The sequence below is a fragment of the Protopterus annectens genome, chromosome 2.part0 (assembly GCF_019279795.1).
Source record: "Protopterus annectens isolate FY-2018-M chromosome 2.part0, PAN1.0, whole genome shotgun sequence".
NCBI lineage: Eukaryota > Metazoa > Chordata > Ceratodontiformes > Protopteridae > Protopterus > Protopterus annectens.
In genome coordinates, this window is record NC_056728.1 from 759,967,782 (window position 1) to 759,987,507 (window position 19,726).

At 37.8% G+C, this 19,726-nt stretch overlaps 1 protein-coding gene across 1 annotated transcript in view; it reads left to right on the top strand.

Moving 5' to 3' along the window:
* The first annotated feature begins 18,252 nt into the window (after positions 1 to 18,252).
* The window catches only part of LOC122792780 (protein shortage in chiasmata 1 ortholog-like), a 240,410-nt gene continuing 238,936 nt past the window's right edge, over positions 18,253 to 19,726 (top strand). The window contains exons 1-2 of the mRNA XM_044060350.1: positions 18,253 to 18,469; positions 19,091 to 19,323. Coding sequence (XP_043916285.1) covers positions 18,253 to 18,469; positions 19,091 to 19,323 — 450 coding nt within the window. The remainder of the gene's footprint in view (positions 18,470 to 19,090; positions 19,324 to 19,726) is intronic.

A 19,726-nucleotide genomic window follows, 5' to 3' on the forward strand; every position in this document is an offset into this window, starting at 1 on the left:
TTTAAAATTCTCCTTTGGCTAGAGATTTTGTTTTTGCCCCCTCTGTTGTACAAGTTATCAAAAAGTGTGATGAAAGGGGTAAGTTAAGCCAGGGAATCTTTAAGATTTTCAGCCCTACTTTTCCAACTTTTCTAAGGGATTAGCTAATTCCTCACCCCATTTTGGCAAAAAAAAAAACAAAATACAGGAAAACAGATGTTTAAGAAAAAATGGCAATGGGGTGTGATGCCCGTGCACTGGCCCAATACTCAAGCAGCCTCAGTCCTCACCACTAACACCAGTGAGGGATGTTCACATTGGAAAGGATAACAAATACACACACAGTAAAGTACAATTTGCCTTAAGAGAACACAGAGATCACAGTCAGTCTGGGGCTGGTTGCTCCCTTTCTCTCCAGATCCCCAATAAGACTCCCCACTGGCACAGCTATAGGGTACAGATCTCAGCCGAGTAGTCAAGCCAAAACCTCCTGTGCCCTCTCTGTCCAACCAGTGCTTTGTGTCCCTGCTCAAGTAGCTGACACACACACACACTTTGAGATTTGGTTTATATACAAACACACATACACTCCTGGGGAAGGCTGGCACATGTTATAGGTTCATAGGTTCATAGGTTTATACTAAGCTATCTGCCCTAAGGCATTTATAAGCATAGCCCAAAGTTATGTGGCTTACGCCACCCCTTATGTTAGAAATAATGTGCCCATTAGTTTGTTGTGCCTCTGTCCAGCAGTGACACAGAGATGATTCCCGGGGTAAACCTACAATCTCCCATCCACCGGTCAAGATTTCTCTTGAACAGAGCCAGCGAGGTGCTCTGCCTCACATGGACCGGGATTTTATTCCACAGCATGGGGAGTCTCTGGGTGATAAATCTATCCCTCCAGCACATCCTATTTATATCCGTGCTAAGGTTTAAGTCACTTGCTCTAGTGGTTCTGGTGGATTTGGATTTTTTGAGGTGGATCATGTCCATTAATTCCGGATTGGTCATGGCCTTGTATGTCAGGCACAGGTCACCTCTGAGCAGACGGTATGCAACTGAATAGAGTTGGAGTTTCTTCAGTCTGGCAGTATATGACAGGTTTTGGAGTCCCTTTATCCTTTTGGTGAGGAACTTTTGGGGTCTCTCCAATTGCTGCAGGTGTCGGGTGAGATACATCCCGAATGGGGCATTGTACTTGATCATTGGTCTGATAAGTGAAGAGTACAGGGGAACAATGACCTCACTTGATCTGGATGTGAATCCCTTCATGATCAGATGGGCAATGTAGAAGGTCTTTCGAACCACTTTAGCAACGTGAGTGTCAAACGAGAGGCCACTGTCAACCTGGGTACCCAGGTCCCTGATAACCTCTTCTGTGCTTAGTGGGTTACCACCTATATGGTAGCTTGGGGTTACCTTGTTTTTCCCGAAGGGTATGACTATACACTTTTTTGCGTTTAACTTCAGGCCATGGCTCTAGCACTAGCTATCAGTTTCCGTGAGACCCCTCTGAAGGATGTCTGTGTCCGATGTACTATCCACTATGGCACCCAGTTTGCAGTCATCCACAAACTTTGTCAGCCATAGTCCTCCTATGTTTGCCTGTACTTCTGAGAAGTAGATGCTGAACAATAGGGGGCACTGAGCCCTGTGGGACACCACTTGTAACCGGCTTGGAGTCTGACATGGCTCCAGCAACTCTAACCCTGTGGGTTCTGTCCTTTAGCCAGTTTGCAACCCATCTTGTGACATATGGGTTTACACTTAAGCTGGTAAGTTTCTCTATGATACCCAAGTGGGGTATTGTGTCAAAAGCTTTTGCAAGGTCAAGGTAGGCTGTATGGACTGCCTTTCCCTCATCAATGGCCTTGGTAACTGTTTCGAAGAAGTCAACCAAGTTCAAAAGGCAAGATCTGCCCTTGACAAAGCCAAACTGGGTTGGGTCCAAGGTCTGCAAGTCCCCTATGTCCTTGTTTATGAGTTCCATTATGATCCTCTCCATAGCTTTGCAGACCAGGCTTGTTAAGCTTATGGGGCGGTAATTACCAGGGTCCGTAGAGGCACCGCCTTTGTGGAGTGGGACCACAGTTCCCGTACGCCACTCCTTGGGCACATATCCTGTGGTAAGGCTAAGATTAAACAGCTGCCTTATGTGCGGGTTTAGTTCTTCATTGAGTTCATGTAGCACACAGCCGGGACACCATCCGGTCCCATTGATGCTGTGTTTTTAGCTTTAGAGAGAGCAGCTTTCACCTGCGCATTTGAGATGTCTGGGAGGCTACACTCTGTTGGGATAGTTATCTCTCCTTTTGGGGGGGGGTGAAGTTTGCGCTGAACCTGTCTGCCAGTATGTTGGCAATGTCTGTGGGTTCAGTGATTTTTGTATCATTTTGGACTAATTCTGAGCATATCTGGGAGTTTCCACCCAGGTTTCTGACATAGCTGAAGAAGGCCTTATGATTGTCTTTTGAATCTATGGCAATTTTTTTCTCAAAGTTGGCCTTGGATGATTTTATGAGGGATCATAGTTTCTTGCTAGTACTGATCAAAGATGCCTTCCCCTTTTGGGATTTTGCTCTATCATGTAATAGCTTTCTCCTCTTATTGTAAAGTTTGTTTATGGCTGGGGTCCACCAGACTGGACGTTTGCCCTTGATGGAAAGAGTCTTGGTTTTATTTGGGATTGCCTGATCCATGCAGTCCTGAAGGTGTTCGAAGAAGGCATTTGTAAGGGCTTCCGCAGCTTGGGTTGTGGTTTCCATTGGCTCGGGGGCCTTGAAGGATACCACACCTGTCTTGAGTAGTGTGAAGTTTGCTTTAGAGAAGTTCTTCACTGTGGTCTTTTTTGTTTGGGGTGGGGGCGGGATGTGGATTTCTAGTGAGATTAGTTTATGATCTGATCTCACCATAGAGGGATATACTTCCGGTGTGGAGCATTTTGTCCCCATGTTTGTGATGATGAGATCTAGTATATTTTCTCCTCTTGTGGGGACGGTGACTAGTTGTTCCATGGCATTTGAATTTATGAACTCCAGGAACCTTTGGGCTAGAAAGTTGGGACTTGAGTAATGTTCCCAGTCTATATTCGGGTAGTTGAAGTCACCCAATATGATGGTGTTTGGTGATACATTTATACCCTCCAGTGTCTTCAGGAAGGCTGTGTGGGTTTCCTGAGTTTGAGAGGGTGGCCTGTAGCATGCTACAAATTGTAGAGCAGTTTTGCCTATGGTTAATTGCACCTGGATGGTTTCCGATGCTTCGTGCGTAGCCACCAACCTGGAGGTGTGGGTATCCTTGATGAATATGGCTACACCCCCTCCTTTTGTGGTATGGTCCGGGTTTTGGGGCAGGAACGCATGATATGAGGTAAAACCTGATAGTGCCGGGGTGCTCTCAGGAGCCTTGAACCAGGTTTCAGTCACAGCACAGACATCGATATTCTCCATACTGAGAAGGGCCTCGAGTGCGTGCATTTTGAGATTTAGACTTCTGGCATTGAGCAGCATTACCCTTAGTTTCTTCCCATTTTTGTTTTCTAGGGTGGTAGGTTTAGAATTTGAGCCTTGCCTAAAAAAGGCACTATGGGGGTGGCAAGAGCCTTAGCCAATATCCGGAATCCCAGGGGTGACAGGTGCAAGCCATCCCTTGCGAAACAGCGTGGCTTGTCAAGCATGTCATCCCTAGCAGACAGACACTGGATCCCCTTTGAATGACACCAGAAATTAAGCCAATTGTTAAAGCTGATCATCTTGTCACTATATTGTGGCATCATTCGTGGTGAAGGAAGGATACTGCTCAGGGTCAGGGTCATACTTGCCTGGGCTACATAATCAGAGTGCTCCTCTATGTCTCTTTTCATGTAGTCCAGGGAGGTACGTCTCAGGTCGTTCACACCAGCATGGACAATGACTGTGTCATACTTGTACTTGCCATGGAGTGACCTGAGTGCTTGTGTTATGTGGCGGATTCTAGCGCCCGATAGGCAGCTTACTGTGACCTTCTCCTTGTTCAGCCTGGTGAGTGGGACGTCAGTGTGTCTGACTATGGAGTCACCTATGACAAGTATGTTTGGTGTTGTATTTGGCCTTAAGGGCAGTGACTGCTTTGCACACTGATTATGTTTTTTATGTGTTGTTTGTGTGGTGTCTTGAGTTTGCAGTTGCTTGGGTGTCTGCTTTGGAGGCCTTTGCTGTTTAGGTAAATTTTTACTCAGAGCCTCCGAGTATGTCTTAATGTGTTTATGTGCTTGATTCAGTGGTGTGGTTGAGTTATGTGAGACTTGTATTGTGGTGTGTGTAGTTGCCTTCTCCTCCTGCCTGGTCTTGCCAGTCCTGAGTTGAGAGAGCTCAGCCTCCAGTTTGGCTAAATAGCTACATCTCTCGCAAGTGTTAGTGTTATGTGGGAGGAGGAGAGGGTTGTCCGTGTACATGAGGCAATTGTAACATTGCCTCAGAATTCCCAGATTCACCAACTGGGCAGGAGAGGACGCCAGCATCTGACCCTTCGACATGCTAGAAAGAATTATGAGTTGGTATGAGACAGAAAAGTAGAGGGATTAGCAGGGAAGTGGGCACTCCTGGGGGATTTTGCAAGTGAGGGATTTGTATAATATAGGAGTGCTTGACCTGCAAAGAAAATGCTTATAAGACAAGGGATATGCTTTTAAGACAAGTGCTGAGCTTTTTGAGAAGAAAAAGCAATTAGGAACAAGTGCTGTGCTTTTTAGTGAAGGTGTAAATTGTTTAGGTTCCTAACAGAGCAGTTCTAAGGGAAAAATTGAAGAACAGACTTTATGGAGCCAGAAAAAGTTTAACCTTGTTAAACCGGCGCTGCCCGATGCTGCTCTAGTGGCAACTCCGAGCTAAATCGCGCTAAAGCACGTTAAGGCGTGCTTGATAGCAGGGGCTGGAAAGAAGCAGGAATAGACCCAAAACGGACAATAAAACTACAGTTTCAAGTCAGTAACCACTCCTACGGGGGGCAGGGAAACTGCTCAATGTTATTCACTGCCACTGATCAACAGAGAGACTTTCCTTTAGCCCAAGAAAAATGGCCTCACAGAAACTTACAAACAGTTCAGGAAACAGCAAGCCTGTAACTGAACTTTTTTAAATCTCAGAAAAGTGGGAAAAAAGCAAGATTTTTTTTTTTTTGTTTTTTCAGAGATGGCAGAGGTTCACAGGTAATATCAAGTTATAACAGTGCAGTAAATGACCCCACACAAGAGTGCTAGGTCAAGGACAGAAAATATGCAAGTTTTGAGAAAAAATTTAAAATTAAGTGCAAACAGGAAATTCAGTAAACAACTTTTGGTTGTGCTCTAAATACAGCTACTAATGCAGAAATCAAGTTTAACAAGATAGAAAATGCTCAAACTAGGCAGCTATGCAGAAAAACTTAGCAAATAAACAGAGAAAAAATACTTAAAATCTCAAAAGTGGCTCCCTTCTTCTCTCAGCGTTTTCTCCTCTTGGTGGGTGCTTCACCAACAGCCAACAAGCCTGAAAAGATGCCAAAACCACGAGGCAACTAGGTTTTAAGAGAGGAAGATGAAGGAGTTTTGGAAATGACCCCTGTTGGCCAATAAAACTACAGTTTCAAGTCAGTAACCACTCCTACGGGGGGGGGGCAGGGAAGCTGCTCAATGTTATTCACTGCCACTGATCAACAGAGAGACTTTCCCTTAGCCCAAGCAAAAATGGCCTCACAGAAACTTACAAACAGTTCAGGAAACAGCAAGCCTGTAACTGAACTTTTTTAAATCTCAGAAAAGTGGGAAAAAAGCAAGATTTTTTTTTTGTTTTTGTTTTTTCAGAGATAGCAGAGGTTCACAGGTAATATCAAGTTATAACAGTGCAGTAAATGACCCCACACAAGACTGCTAGGTCAAGGACAGAAAATATGCAAGTTTTTTAGAAAAAAAATGATTTAAAATTAAGTGCAAACAGGAAATTCAGTAAACACTTTTGGTTGTGCTCTAAATACTGCTACTAATGCAGAAATCAAGTTTAACAAGCCAGATAATGCTCAAACTAGGCAGCTATGCAGAAAAACTTAGCAAATAAACAGAGAAAAAATACTTAAAATCTCAAAAGTGGCTCCCTTCTTCTCTCAGCGTTTTCTCTTCTTGGTGGGTGCTTCACCAACAGCCAACAAGCCTGAAAATCCAGCTATCTCCCCTCCTGCCAGGCTATAAGGTAGTAATCACTGCCACCAACTACTCTTATCAGCTACTAAAAAGGTCCTTATCAAATGGTGCCAATTATTACTGTGCAATATTATTATCCAGTTAGTAAGTGTGATGAACACCAAGGCTTATTTGGAGTGGCTATGTTCAGTATCACTATATACATGCAATGTATCTAGAGCTTAAATTATCTCTACACAAAACAGCCACAGTTGAAAGGTTTAAAAATATTTAATAATAAATAATAACAACACAAGGCAAATCTTATCAATTTAACACAGTGCTAGTCAAGAGTTCAGAAAACACAGGGAAATGCTTCAAATAATATTGTAGAATAGTCTGACATAAATATAGAAAACAACTACACTAAACTTGCTATTTTCTATTTATTTCTTAAGAGAAACAGTAAAGTCTAAGATCCTTAAAAAAAACTAATAAACCAAAAAATAAGCACCCTGGTAGTCGGTCTCCAGTCCGAAAAAATCAGTTAAGCGCTTTCATCAAACACAGCTGACTTCATCAGAACAAAGGACTTTTCTTAAAAAGCAATTTAAATAGGTTTGAAACAACCATAATTGGTTAAAAAACAGCCAATAAACGCCATTAAATTAGCATAAATCATGAATATTAATGTTTAAAATAATCAGAGTAGGAAAAAACATTAGGTCAATATTATTAACTGTTTTATAAGTAAAACAATAAAATAAATGAAGGGACTTAGACTTGCCCTGCTTTTTCTTTTAATATTGGCAGGATAGTCAAGTAATCATTTAACCCTGGATGTACATTTTCAGCCAACCTTAACTGCCACAACAGCTCTTTTTTACACAATACATTTTGCCAATCCACCCCCTCTTGAATCTACTTACACAGTATCCAGAATGGCAAACTTAAACCCAGAAAAACCTTCAAACTGTAAACTGTGTCTAAACAGGGCATTAGTTTCTCTTTTGTTTTTTACATCATATAGATGCTCATATATTCTGGATTTAAGAAGTATCTCAGTCTTTCCAATATAAAATGAAATGTTACATTTTGCAAGATATACCAGTTTGCTGAAAAACAATTTTGTTTCCTGAAAACAAAGTATTATCGTTTTTATTAGCCAAGGTAATAGAGGTACCCTGTAGAATATAATGGCAGTAAGAACATCTACCACAGGGTCTGGTACCATTTAGGTTGCTGTTAGCTCCACCATTACTAACATTCCTTTCTAAAATCAGTTTTAAATTAGGTCCTATTTTGGTGGAAAAAGTGGATTTTTCACCCAAAACTCGATACACCTCATTGTTGGTTTTGAAAATACTCCAGTTTTTATTCAGAATATTCTTAACCCCATTATATAGGGGACTATATTGAATCACACAGGCTTGTTAGAAATCAATATTTGTCCCACCATCTGTGTCTCCTCCTACCTGGGGGGATTTTGTTAACCCCCTACCTAAAAGCGGTATATATTTTTTACCCCATTCATCCAAAACTTCTCTCAGAATGGCATCAATAAATTCACCAGGATAACCCCTATCTAAAAACATTTCCTTCAGATGTACAAATTTCTTTATTACATTCTCTTTTTGGGAAGTCATCCTGGCTATCCTAATAGCCTGACCTTTAATGATGCCTTTCTTCTGAAACAGTGGGTGATGGCTGTTATAATATAAATAACTATTACAGAACATTTTCTTACAATATATTCGAGAAATAAAACCTTCTTTTCCTTTTACAGTCTTTGTATCCAGATAATTTATTTCCTCATCGTGACACTCAAAGGTAAATTTTAAAAAGGTGGTGGTACTGTTCAGATACTCAATGAAAGCAGGTATAGAATCTTTTTTACCTCTCCATAAAATAAAAATATCATCCAAAAACCTATTATAGGAAAGAATCTTTGAGAAATATTCACTTTTAAAAACATGTTCCCTTTCCCAACCCAATAAAACAAGGTTAGCATAAACGGTGGCACAAGCAGCCCCTGTAGCTACCCCTTTTATCTGCTGAAAATATTGCCCCTTAAAAAAATGTAATTATTTTTAAGAATGAGGACCATGATTTCACATAGCATGGTAACCTGATCATGTTGTAGGCGGGAACAGGTAAAGAGTACATCCTCAAATATCGCTAACCCTTCTTGTTTGGGAATACAGGAAAAAAGATCCTGGACATCAGTAGTCAAAAAGTAACTCCTGGGGACCATAACCCTGATTTTAATTGTCCCAGGAAGTCCCATGAATATTTAACCAAATGTGGTACCCCCTCCACAATATGCTTTATCATTCTGTATATATAGACAGCTAAATTGTGTGTTTTAGAACCTCCAGCTGCCATTATTGGCCTAAATGGAGGGGCCATTATTGGCCTAAATGGAGGGGCCACAATACTCTTGTGTACTTTTGGTAACTCAAACATAACTGGTACTTTGGGATGTGAATTAGAAAGAAAATCATAAACCTCTTTGGAAATTCTTTGATCTAATACATATTCATATAAAAAGCTGTCAATGCGTTGATAAAAAATGTATATTTGGTTTTTGGAATCTTGAGAGTAATTTTTGACATTAAACAAAATTTCCTGCATGACATTGGTATAGTCCTCAGAACTATAATACCCCCACCTTTGTCTGGGGTCATAATTCAAACACTTTTGTCTTCTCTTAGTTTCTGAATAAGCCTCTTTTCCTTGGAGTTAAGGTTGAAAAAAACTTTCTTTTTTCCCCACACATCTTGTAAAGATCATCTCTAACAGCCTTCTGAAAAACCACTACCAGGGGATGTAGGGGCGGATTAAATACACTACTTTTCTTAAAAACATTTTTCTTTTCTGTGGATTTATTGCCCTCATCCTTTTCCAAAATAAAATTTTCAAGTTTAATTTCCTTAAATACAGCTGTACATCTATTAATACCTCTGCAGTGTAAGGAATTTTGGTGGGGACAAACTTAAACCCTTTAGCAAATAATGTAAAAATTCATCTGTAATTATCCTGTTAGTTGTTGTTGTGTCTTTCGGCTTATCCCGGTTAGGGGTCGCCACAGCGGAACTCTGGTCCGCTAGTGTTTGGTAGTGGATTTTTACGTGCCGACTTACTAGTCCTGACGCACAACCTTCAACGAAAGTACACCCATTTACGCATGCTTCCACACAGAAGACACTCTAGCTGAGAATTGAACGGGACAACGTCTTGCTGTTAGGCAACAACGCTACCACAGCACCACTACTGCGGGTCATAATAATCCTGTTAGTATAGTTGTAAATATTAAAACCATAGGAGGTATTAAGAATATACTGCCCTTTGTTCCCTAATAATGATACCTCCCAGTCTGCCACTTGAGGAAACCTTTCTGGTATTGTACCACTTTGCTGTATGCAGTTTGTCTCCCTTGCTTCTTGTTTGCTATTCTTTCAGAGCACCTTAAAACTGGAAAATCCTGTTGATCAGGACAATCCACCATCTGTTCTTCTCCAAAATACCTGTTCTCATCATCCCTTTCTATACCAGACATGGTCCTGTTGTTACCATCAAATTGGGAATGAAACCCACTGTGATCAGAATCTGTATATCTAAAAACAAGGCTATTAGTAGGGTACATTTTATGATTTTTGCATTTCTTAAGGTCCCTATATAACTTCCTTGATTTTTTATAAAAAATATTGTTACACTTTTTCTCTACCGTGTCACTAATTTTATTATAAAGCCCTTTATATTGGGAAAACAGCAAATCACCTAGAATCATACCATTTAACTCTTCTACTTCTTTTTGGAAAAAGGATGGGGGCAATAAATCCACAGAAAAGAAAAATGTTTTTAAGAAAAGTAGTGTATTTAATCCACCCCTACATCCCCTGGTAGCCATTTTTGAGAAGGCTGTTAGAGATGATCTTTACAAGATGTGGGGGGAAAAAAAGAACGTTTTTTTTTTTCAACCTTAACTCCAAGGAAAGGAGGCTTATTCAGGAACTAAGAGAAGAGAAAAGTGTTTGAATTATGACCCCAGACAAAGGTGGGGGTATTATAGTTTTCAGTTCTGAGGACTATACCAATGTCATGCAGGAAATGTTGTTTAATTTCGAAAATTACTCTCAAGTTTCCAAAAACCAAATACACATTTCTTATCAAAGCATTGATAGTTTTTTATATGAATATGTATTAGATCAAATAATTTCCAAAGAGGTTTACGATTTTCTTTATAATTCACATCCCAAAGTACCGGTTATGTTTGAGATACCAAAGGTACACAAGAGTATTGTGGCCCCTCCATTTAGGCTAATAGTGGCAGCTGGAGGTTCTAAAACACACAATTTAGCTGTCTATATAGACAGAATGATAATGCATATTGTGGAGGGGGTACCACATTTGGTTAAAGATTCATGGGATTTCCTGGGGCAATTAAAATCAGAATTATGGTCCCCAGGAATTACTTTTTTGACTATTGATGTCCAGGATCTTTTTTCCTGTATTCCCAAACAGGAAGGGTTAGCGATATTTGAGGATGTACTCTTTACCTGTTCCCACCTACAACATGAGCAGGTTACCATGCTTTGTGAAATCATGGCCCTCATTCTTAAAAATAATTACATTTTTTTTTGAGGGGCAATATTTTCAGCAGGTAAAAGGGGTCGCTATGGGGGCTGCTTGTGCCCCAGTTTATGCTAACCTTGTTTTATTGGGTTGAGAAAGGGAACATGTTTTTAAAAGTGAATATTTCTCAGAGATTCTTTCCTATAATAGGTTTTTGGATGATATTTTTATTTTATGGAGAGGTAAAAAAAAGATTCTATACCTGCTTCCATTGAGTATCTGAACAGTACCACCAGTTTTTTAAAATTTACCTTTGAGTGTCACAATGAGGAAATAAATTATCTGGATACAAAGATAGTAAAAGGAAAAGAAGGTTTTATTTCTCGAGTATATTGCAAGAAAACCTTTGTGTGTTCTGCTCCTATGCTGTGCTGGATCCAAAGTCTTCTTAAGACACACAGTCAGTTTACTGCTGAATCAGAGACACAGAGCTTTGCATGACTCCATCTGTAGTCTGTTTAAAGCACCAAGCCTTTCAAATTGCACACTTATAAAGAAATATATTTTGCAGCTATAAGCACAGTTACAAATAACTTATTCTATAACAAACATCATGTACTGTTTCTGTTAGTTTATATCATATATTTACAAAGTTTTTCTTCATTACAGATATGAATGATGACTTCTACAAAATCCCTCTCTCTGTCCCTTTCTCACATAACTGAATTACTACAATTGTTATAGAGTGCTAGTCATGCACATCAATTGTTATTTTCTCTTGGTATCTTTTTTGGCCTTCTGTGGGAAGTCACATAATGCCTGTTTTTAGACTTTTCTATTGTCTTTTTGTGATTTACTTGTAAGCACTTTTGCTGATGTGAGGATGCCATTAACAGAAATCTGAAAGGAAACATCTGTACAAGCTGTTCTTATTGAAAAAAACATCATGTATTGCTGAATTTATAAAAAAGGATGTTTGTTAATAGATATTTGTTCTACAAACATGAGAAAATTATGTAATCCTTGCTTTCCAATATTGCTTTGTTAGGCTTTTTCTTTTTGATGCTGTGAAGAGAAGCCTGTCTGTTATACATACAGTATGAATGCACATTTTACATTGCTAAGCTCTATACATATATTCAAGCTTCCTTTTTATTCTATGTTTTATCTTTCAGCATATTTACAGCATAATTAATTTCAGCTTATATTCATAATATTTAACAATTCCCTCTTTTTTAAACATACTCAAAGCACTTTATACTGATATGTATTTTTGATCACATTATATAGAAAACACATTAAGAAACAAAACCTTTAGTCTTCTTTTGGTACAAATCAAAATGCAATTTTACATAGTTAATACAATGAAAATGTATTACTACAAAACTGAATGAATTTAACAACTTTTACTTTTGCAGACCATTTTGTGAAAATATTTAATCAATAATGAGCTGTGTCTGCTTTAATTTAACTTGATTAATTTATTATTTTGCAATTACAGAATTGAATTTATGACTTAGAACTGTTCCATAAACTCTTTGCAACTGTTGAATTAACAATAAGAGACAAGAACCATGTGCTGCTGCAAGCATTTATACACTGCTGAAAATATACAGTTTCAATGTAATTTTAACTATAATATTGTGTTCGTGTGTCTGAACTGCTCATTAACATCTTGGTAAAGTACTGAACTAGGCTTAGATAATACTTGCGGATTTAAATAATATGATTTATACATTAAAGAATCTTCTTCTTTCGGCTTTTCCCAGTTATGGGTTGCCATAGTGGATCACCTGTCTGCTCATGATTGGCAGTGGAGTTTTACAGTGTTGAGTTGCCAGCCCGGCACCCAACCTTCCACAGAAGGCACACACATGCACACACTCATGCCTAGGGCCAATTTAGAGTGTCCAATCCACCTACAGCATGTCTTTAGGATGTGGGAGGAAACCGGAGCACCCGGAGGAAACCCATGTGACCACAGGGAGGACATGCAGACTTCCACACAGAAGGCTTCCCAGCTGAGGATCAAACCGGTGAACCTCTTGCTGTGAGGCAGCAACACTAACCGCTGCACCACCGCGGCCGCCCTTTTATACATTAAAGAATGCTATGTACATATTAGTCCATTAGCTGTATGAATACAATAGTTTAATATAATTTTTTCTCTAGCTGGGGTAAAACCAGTGATATTACAACTTAACAAATTAGTTTTGAACTTATCACAATGTATTCTGTACAGTATGTATTTACACAGAGTGTTTGTTATTCATGCATTTTAATCTAGTAGGTACCCTGGACCCATTTTTTAACATGGTTTTTCACACATATTTATTGTACATACAAAGACTATCATTTGTACTGAATTCTTCTGCATTTGTACATACAAAGACTGTAAAGTACATTTAGTCTAATCTTACAATTTTTTTATAAAACATTAATATTAAGCAAAATCTTGGAAAATGTTTATGTCTCTTTAGAAATATCTAGTGGAATTGGCTCCAAAGGCATATGTCCTGTTATTTTAAACTACATACTCAGCAATTAGAAACATTCATGCTTTTTATACCAGTGGGCAGCCATGATGGTGCAGTGGTTAGCATTGTCTCCTTACAGCAAGAAGTTCTCCGGTTTGATCCTTGCCTTCTGTGCTTAGTCTGCATGTCCTCCCTGTGGTCGCGTGGGTTTCCTCCAGGTGCTCCGGTTTCCTCCCACATCCCAAAGACATGCTGCTGGTGGATTGGACACTCTAAATTGGCCCTAGGTGCGAGTGCATGTGTGTGTGTGTGCCTTCTATGGAAGGTTGGACGCCGGGCTGGCAACTCGACACTGTAAAACTCCACTGCCAATCATGAGCGGACCGGTGATCCGCTGTGGCGACCCCTAACTGGGAAAAAGCCAAAAGAAGGAGATGCTTTTTATACCAACATTTTGCCAAAAACATATTAAAATAGTGAATAGTGACCAGTCTTGTTCAATTTTTTACACATCTTTACTTTCTCTTGTATAGCTGTAATAAAGCAATTTTAAGCCATCTCTTGTTTTTTAAACCATCTCTTGTATAGCTTTACAGTTTAAAATATCTTATCCTGTCAGGTTTAATCCAGTTTACCAGTATTTCTAATACACTAATACCTGTTTTTCCCTCCCCCCTAAAAGAGTATTGTCAAGAAGGAATGAAATATTATTTTTTTCCTGTAGCTCTATTTCAGACCCTTGTGCAGTACTGCTTATACAGTCAGTGTAAAACTGAGAAAGTGCCCCTCCCCCTGTGGTATAGCAGTATTGTTTATTTGCTTTAGAATGTACATCAGCCCAATACTTTGGCCACACATCTGCTCCACTAGGCTACCAAACTATAGACCCCTGTCTGATTTGATCATTTTTATAACGCTTTTGCTGTTTATTACCATTAGTAGGTATTTACCCTTCTGCACAATTGATTTGAACTGTATGTATACTATAGCCCATTTGCTGGTTGTACTTGATGCAACTGAGTTTTTTTTTCTTTTAACATTTACTTGCAAACAGACTATCAGTAACATCTATGCACAATTGTGACATTTTATTACAATTACCAAATAGTGTTGCATGTAAACATTTTAACAATTATGTTTTAATAACAATGATGCTTTAGAAAAACTCAAGCTACTTGTCTGGCAATCAGTCTTGTTTATCTTATCTTTCCAACATTTCCTGTAACTATTTATCTAGTCTAGGAAGGTCTAATACACTTGCATTTCAGTTAATAAGTATTTGTGATTTGCATAACTATGTATTTATACTACATAAATAGACATTATTTTACAATTAGCTTACATGGATTTCAGTATTTGTATTTATTTATTTAACTGTCCTGTCATTCATTTTACAAAGACTGTTTGACTAATACCATCTGTGATTTTATTTTTTTTTAATTCAGAACTTTAACTGCTTGGTGTGGTGTTACTATACAATTATAAAAAAAATGTAAAACACAAAGAGATATTAGCTTAACTAACACATGTTTATATTTACATTATTTATATTTGCTGTTGTCTGCCTATTTTTGTGTATTGTAACAGATGTATTTTAGATGAAAAGAAAATACATGCATGTCTGTCTTGTATCTTTATATCTTTATACAAGCATGTTAGTCTTGTGACTTTAAATCTTTACTCTTATTAACTATTTTTATTTAATTTTTATACACTAAAACAGTTTTGTTTACCTTTTGACTACGTTAAGAATGGCAGTCATATGCTCTACTTTACTGTAGTACTGATAAATGTCTTGCTTTAACTGAATGGTTGTTTTAAACATTTGAGAATGATTTGTCCAGACATCAGATCTTAGCATGTATGCTTAACCATTTTCAAAACACAAACATATTATAAAATATATTTCTTTTGCACAGATTAGTTGTGTATGCAGGAAGTCCCTAGTCTCTGTCAGTTCAGCTAATTTATTTCCTTTATCCTGCAACTGCTGTTGAAGAGTTTCCTGTAATGTTGCATGGTCTTTCTGACATTCTTTAGTAAGCTGTTCTGCTGAATTTGAAACTCCTATGCACTTTTGAAAAGATGTATATATAATTTGTCTAAGCTTCCTGAACTCATTGTGTCTTTCTTTTAGAAGTTTATTACATTCCTTTGTAACAAAATATACTAGAGGTTCTATCAGTAACTGATTTGACTGTTGTTGCAACTCTGAAATAAACATTTTACATCTGGTGACAGAACATAACTGTCTAACATCTGAATATAATGTCAGCATATTAACTTTTCTTGGTTCTTTACCATTAACATTTTTGTCTGTACAGTATAACCTTTGAATAGTGGCATGCACTGTATTTTTATGACATTGTACACACAACAAACATTTTTTATACCACACATGATTTTGTTTCAGATACCAGTCAAATATTGTAATCCATTTGCATAATGCCTTACTATTAACTTGCAATCCATTTGCATAATGCCTTACTATTAACTTGCCCTAATAAGGTTTTATATTTGCTAATATGCTGTATATACAACATTTCATTCTGTTGTTATTATTATTATTATTATTATTATTATTATTATTATTATTATTATTATTATTATTATTATTATTATTATCTCTATGGCATTCATACTGTATGTAACACAGAAACATTTTCTTACCAGTCAACAGAGAGGCAAATGGCCAAGCTGCTTTACTGTAGATGATTGAAACATCTCTGTAGTCACTTGTGAAGTTAGTACAGCAAAACTGGCAGTTTCAGTTTTACAACTTTGTATTGTACCTTTTCTGGAGAATTTATGGAACTGCTCACCTTCCTGCAATGCAGTCTCACTGGATTTAGATGTCTAATAAACTGTATTGCTGCAAACTGTAGACAACTGTAGAAAACTGTAAAAATCTGAAGTACTTCACATAAGTGTAAGTTACTGTGCTTTTACAGGAGTGACCTTATACAAGACATTACCCACTCACTCCCCCTGTTTTTGGATACAGGCTAGAAACATTAGTTAGTTCACAATTGAAAAAATTATTTTAATTCACATGCTCTGCTCCTATGCTGTGCTGGATCCAAAGTCTTCTTAAGACACACAGTCAGTTTACTGCTGAATCAGAGACACAGACTTTGCATTACTCCATCTGTAGTCTGTTTAAAGCACCAAGCCTTTCAAATTGCACACTGATAAAGAAATATATTTTGCAGCTATAAGCACAGTTACAAATAACTTATTTTATAACAAACAACACGTACTGTTTCTGTTAGTTTTGTAGCATATATTTACAAAGTTTTTCTTCATTACAGATATGAATGATGACTTCCACAAAATACCTCTCTCTGTCCCTTTCTCACATAACTGAATTACTACAATTGTTATACAGAGTGTTAGTCATGCACATAGATTATTTCCTCTTGCTATCTCTTGTGGCCTTCTGTGGGAAGTCACATAATGTCTGTTTTTAGACTTTTCTATTGTCCTTTTGTGATTTACTTGTTAGCACTTTTGATGATGTGAGGATGCCATTAACAGAAATCTGAAAGGAAACATCTGTACAAGCTGTTCCTATTGAAAAAGCATCACGTATTGCTGAATTTATAAAAAAGGATGTCTGTTAATAGATATTTGTTCTGCAAACATGAGAAAATCATGCAATCCTTGCTTTCCAATATTGCATTGTTAGGCTTTTTCTTTTTGATGCTGTGAAGAAAAGCCTGTCTGTTATATATACAGTATGAATGCACATTTTACATTGCTAAACTCTATACATATATTCAAGCAAACTTTTTATTCTATGCTTTAATCTTTCAGCATATTTACAACAGAATTAATTTCAGTCTTATATTCATAATATCAAACATTATTTACATTATAACATCCATCACCCACTGTTTCAGAAGAAAGGCATCATTAAAGCTCAGGCTATTAGGATAGCCAGGATGACTTCCCAAAAAGAGAATGTAATAAAGGAATTTGTACATCTGAAGGAAATGTTTTTAGATAGGGGTTATCCTGGTGAATTTATTGATTCCATTCTGAGAGAAGTTTTGGATGAATGGGGTAAAAAATATAACAACCCCCCCCCCCAGGTAGGTGTAGATGCAGATGGTGGGACAAATATTGATTTCCAACAAGCCTGTGTGATTCAATATACAGTCCCCTATACAATGGGGTTAAGAATATTCTTAATAAAAACTGGAGCATTTTCAAAACCAACAAGGTGTAAAGTTTTGGGTGAAAAACCCACTTTTTCCACCAAAATAGGACCTAATTTAAAGTTGGTTTTAGAAAGGAAAGTTAGTAATGGTGGAGCTAACAGTAACCTAAATGGTACCAGACCCTGTGATAGATGTTCTTACTGTCATTACATTCTACAGGGTACCTCTATTACTTTGGCAAATAAAAACGGTAACACTTTGTTTTTCAGGAAAGGAAATTGTTTTTCCCGCAAACTGGTATATCTTGCGAAATGTAATATCTGCATTTCATTTTATATTGGAAAGACTGAGAGACTTCTTAAATCCAGAATATATGAGCATCTATATGATGTAAAAAACAAAAGATAAACTAATGCCCTGTTTAGACACAGTTTACAGTGCGAAGGTTTTTCTGGGTTTAAGTTTGCCATTCTGGATACTGTGTAAGTAGATTCAAGAGGGGGGGATTGGCAAAATGTATTGTGTAAAAAAGAGCTGTTGTGGCAGTTAAGGTTGGTTGCAAATGTACATCCAGGGTTAAATGATTACTTGACTATCCTGCAAATATTAAAAAAAAGCAGGACAAGTCTAAGTCCCTTCATTTGTTTTATTGTTTTACTTATACTAATTTAATGGCTTTTATTGGTTGTTTTTTAACCAATTATGGTTGTTTCAAACCTATTTAAACTGCTTTTTAAGAAAAGTCCTTTGTTCTGATGAAGTCAACTGTGTTTGATGAAAGCGGTTAACTGATTTTTTTCTATACAATAAACGGACTGGAGACTGACTACCAGGGTGCTTATTTTTTGGTTTATTTGTCTTTTTGGTAAGAAATTTTACACCACTTTATTGGTTTTATAGTTTTATTTGTGGTGTTTTGGGTGTCATGAATTCTCCTGAACCCTTGGATTTTTCACCGGTTATTGATTTTGGGCATCACCTGGAACTTTTGGAGCTCAAAAGAGATGTGGCCGAGTTAAAGGGTGAGTTAACTCGGCTTATCGAGCTGTTTTCACAACAGCACAGTTACCAGAGTGGTTCGCTTGGTTCTGGCAATTGTGTGGAGGCTGTACAAGTGAATGGAGGAGGCTCCTGCTCCCAAGGTAATGAAAACTCTTCAAATGGATTGGGCAGCTGTTCGCGCACCTTGAGGAGGCATGGTGACATCATCGTGACAGCTGAGGTCCATTATGGCAATGGAAAACAGCGTTTTTGCTGTAATGGGGATGATATTTCGAATTTCAACCAGCAAAGCCATTCGAGGAAGGTTTAGGCACTAATTGTGTCATTTACTTTGGCAAAGACCTTGATATTATTTCCAACGGCATTTTTGAGCAGCCGCGACAGGCAGAGCACAAAGAAACAGGTACTGGTAACATTATTCAAGATTCTATTCCCCACAAATTGACTAATTGCATTTCTAAAGGGACACATAACCACAGCAGTGTGCTCCCTGAGCAGAAGGTACTTCTAATGGGCATTCCTCTTGTCCTAGGAATAATGTTAACAACTGTAACCAGAAGATAAGGGGGACTAGCTGCAAATATGGTGCCCTGTTTAAAAAGAACTTTGTTTTCAATGAACAACACAAGGCACCAGTGACAATGTCTGGCAAGGACAATTGTGATAATAACAATTTCAAATCTTTGAAAGATATGATTTATGTGTTTGAGAAAAAACTGTTTATATTTCAAATGCCTCAAATGGAAATTATTTATTTTAAGGAATGCCTCCGTTTACAAGTGGTACCGCAGGATTATATTATGATGCTGATGTTATTGGGGATTTTGTTAAACGTTTTGATAAATTGGGGTTTGAACTTCTTAACAAAGTTGTGCATTTTCATGAACAGATGGAAAATAGGCTTCAAAAAGAAGTAGAAGAGTCAAATGGTATGATTCTAGGTGATTTGTTGTTTTCCCAATATGAAGGGCCTTATAATAAAATCATTGACAGGGTAGAGAAAAAAATGCAACAACATTTTTTATAAAAAAATCAAGGAAGTTAGATAGGGACCTTAAGCAATACAAAATCATAAAGTGTACCCTACTAATAACCTTGTTTGGGAATAAAGGAAAAAAGATCCTGGACATCAATAGTCAAAAAAAGTAACTCCTGGGGACCATAATTCTGATTTTAATTGCCCCAGGAAGTCCCATGAATCTTTAACTAAATGTGGTACCCCCTCCACAATATGCTTTATCATTCTGCCTATATAGACAGCTAAATTGTGTGTTTTAGAACCTCCAGCTGCCACTATTGGCCTAAATGGAGGGACCACAATACTCTTGTGTACTTTTGGTATCCCAAACAAAACCGGTACTTTGGGATGTGAATTAGAAAGAAAATCATAAACCTCT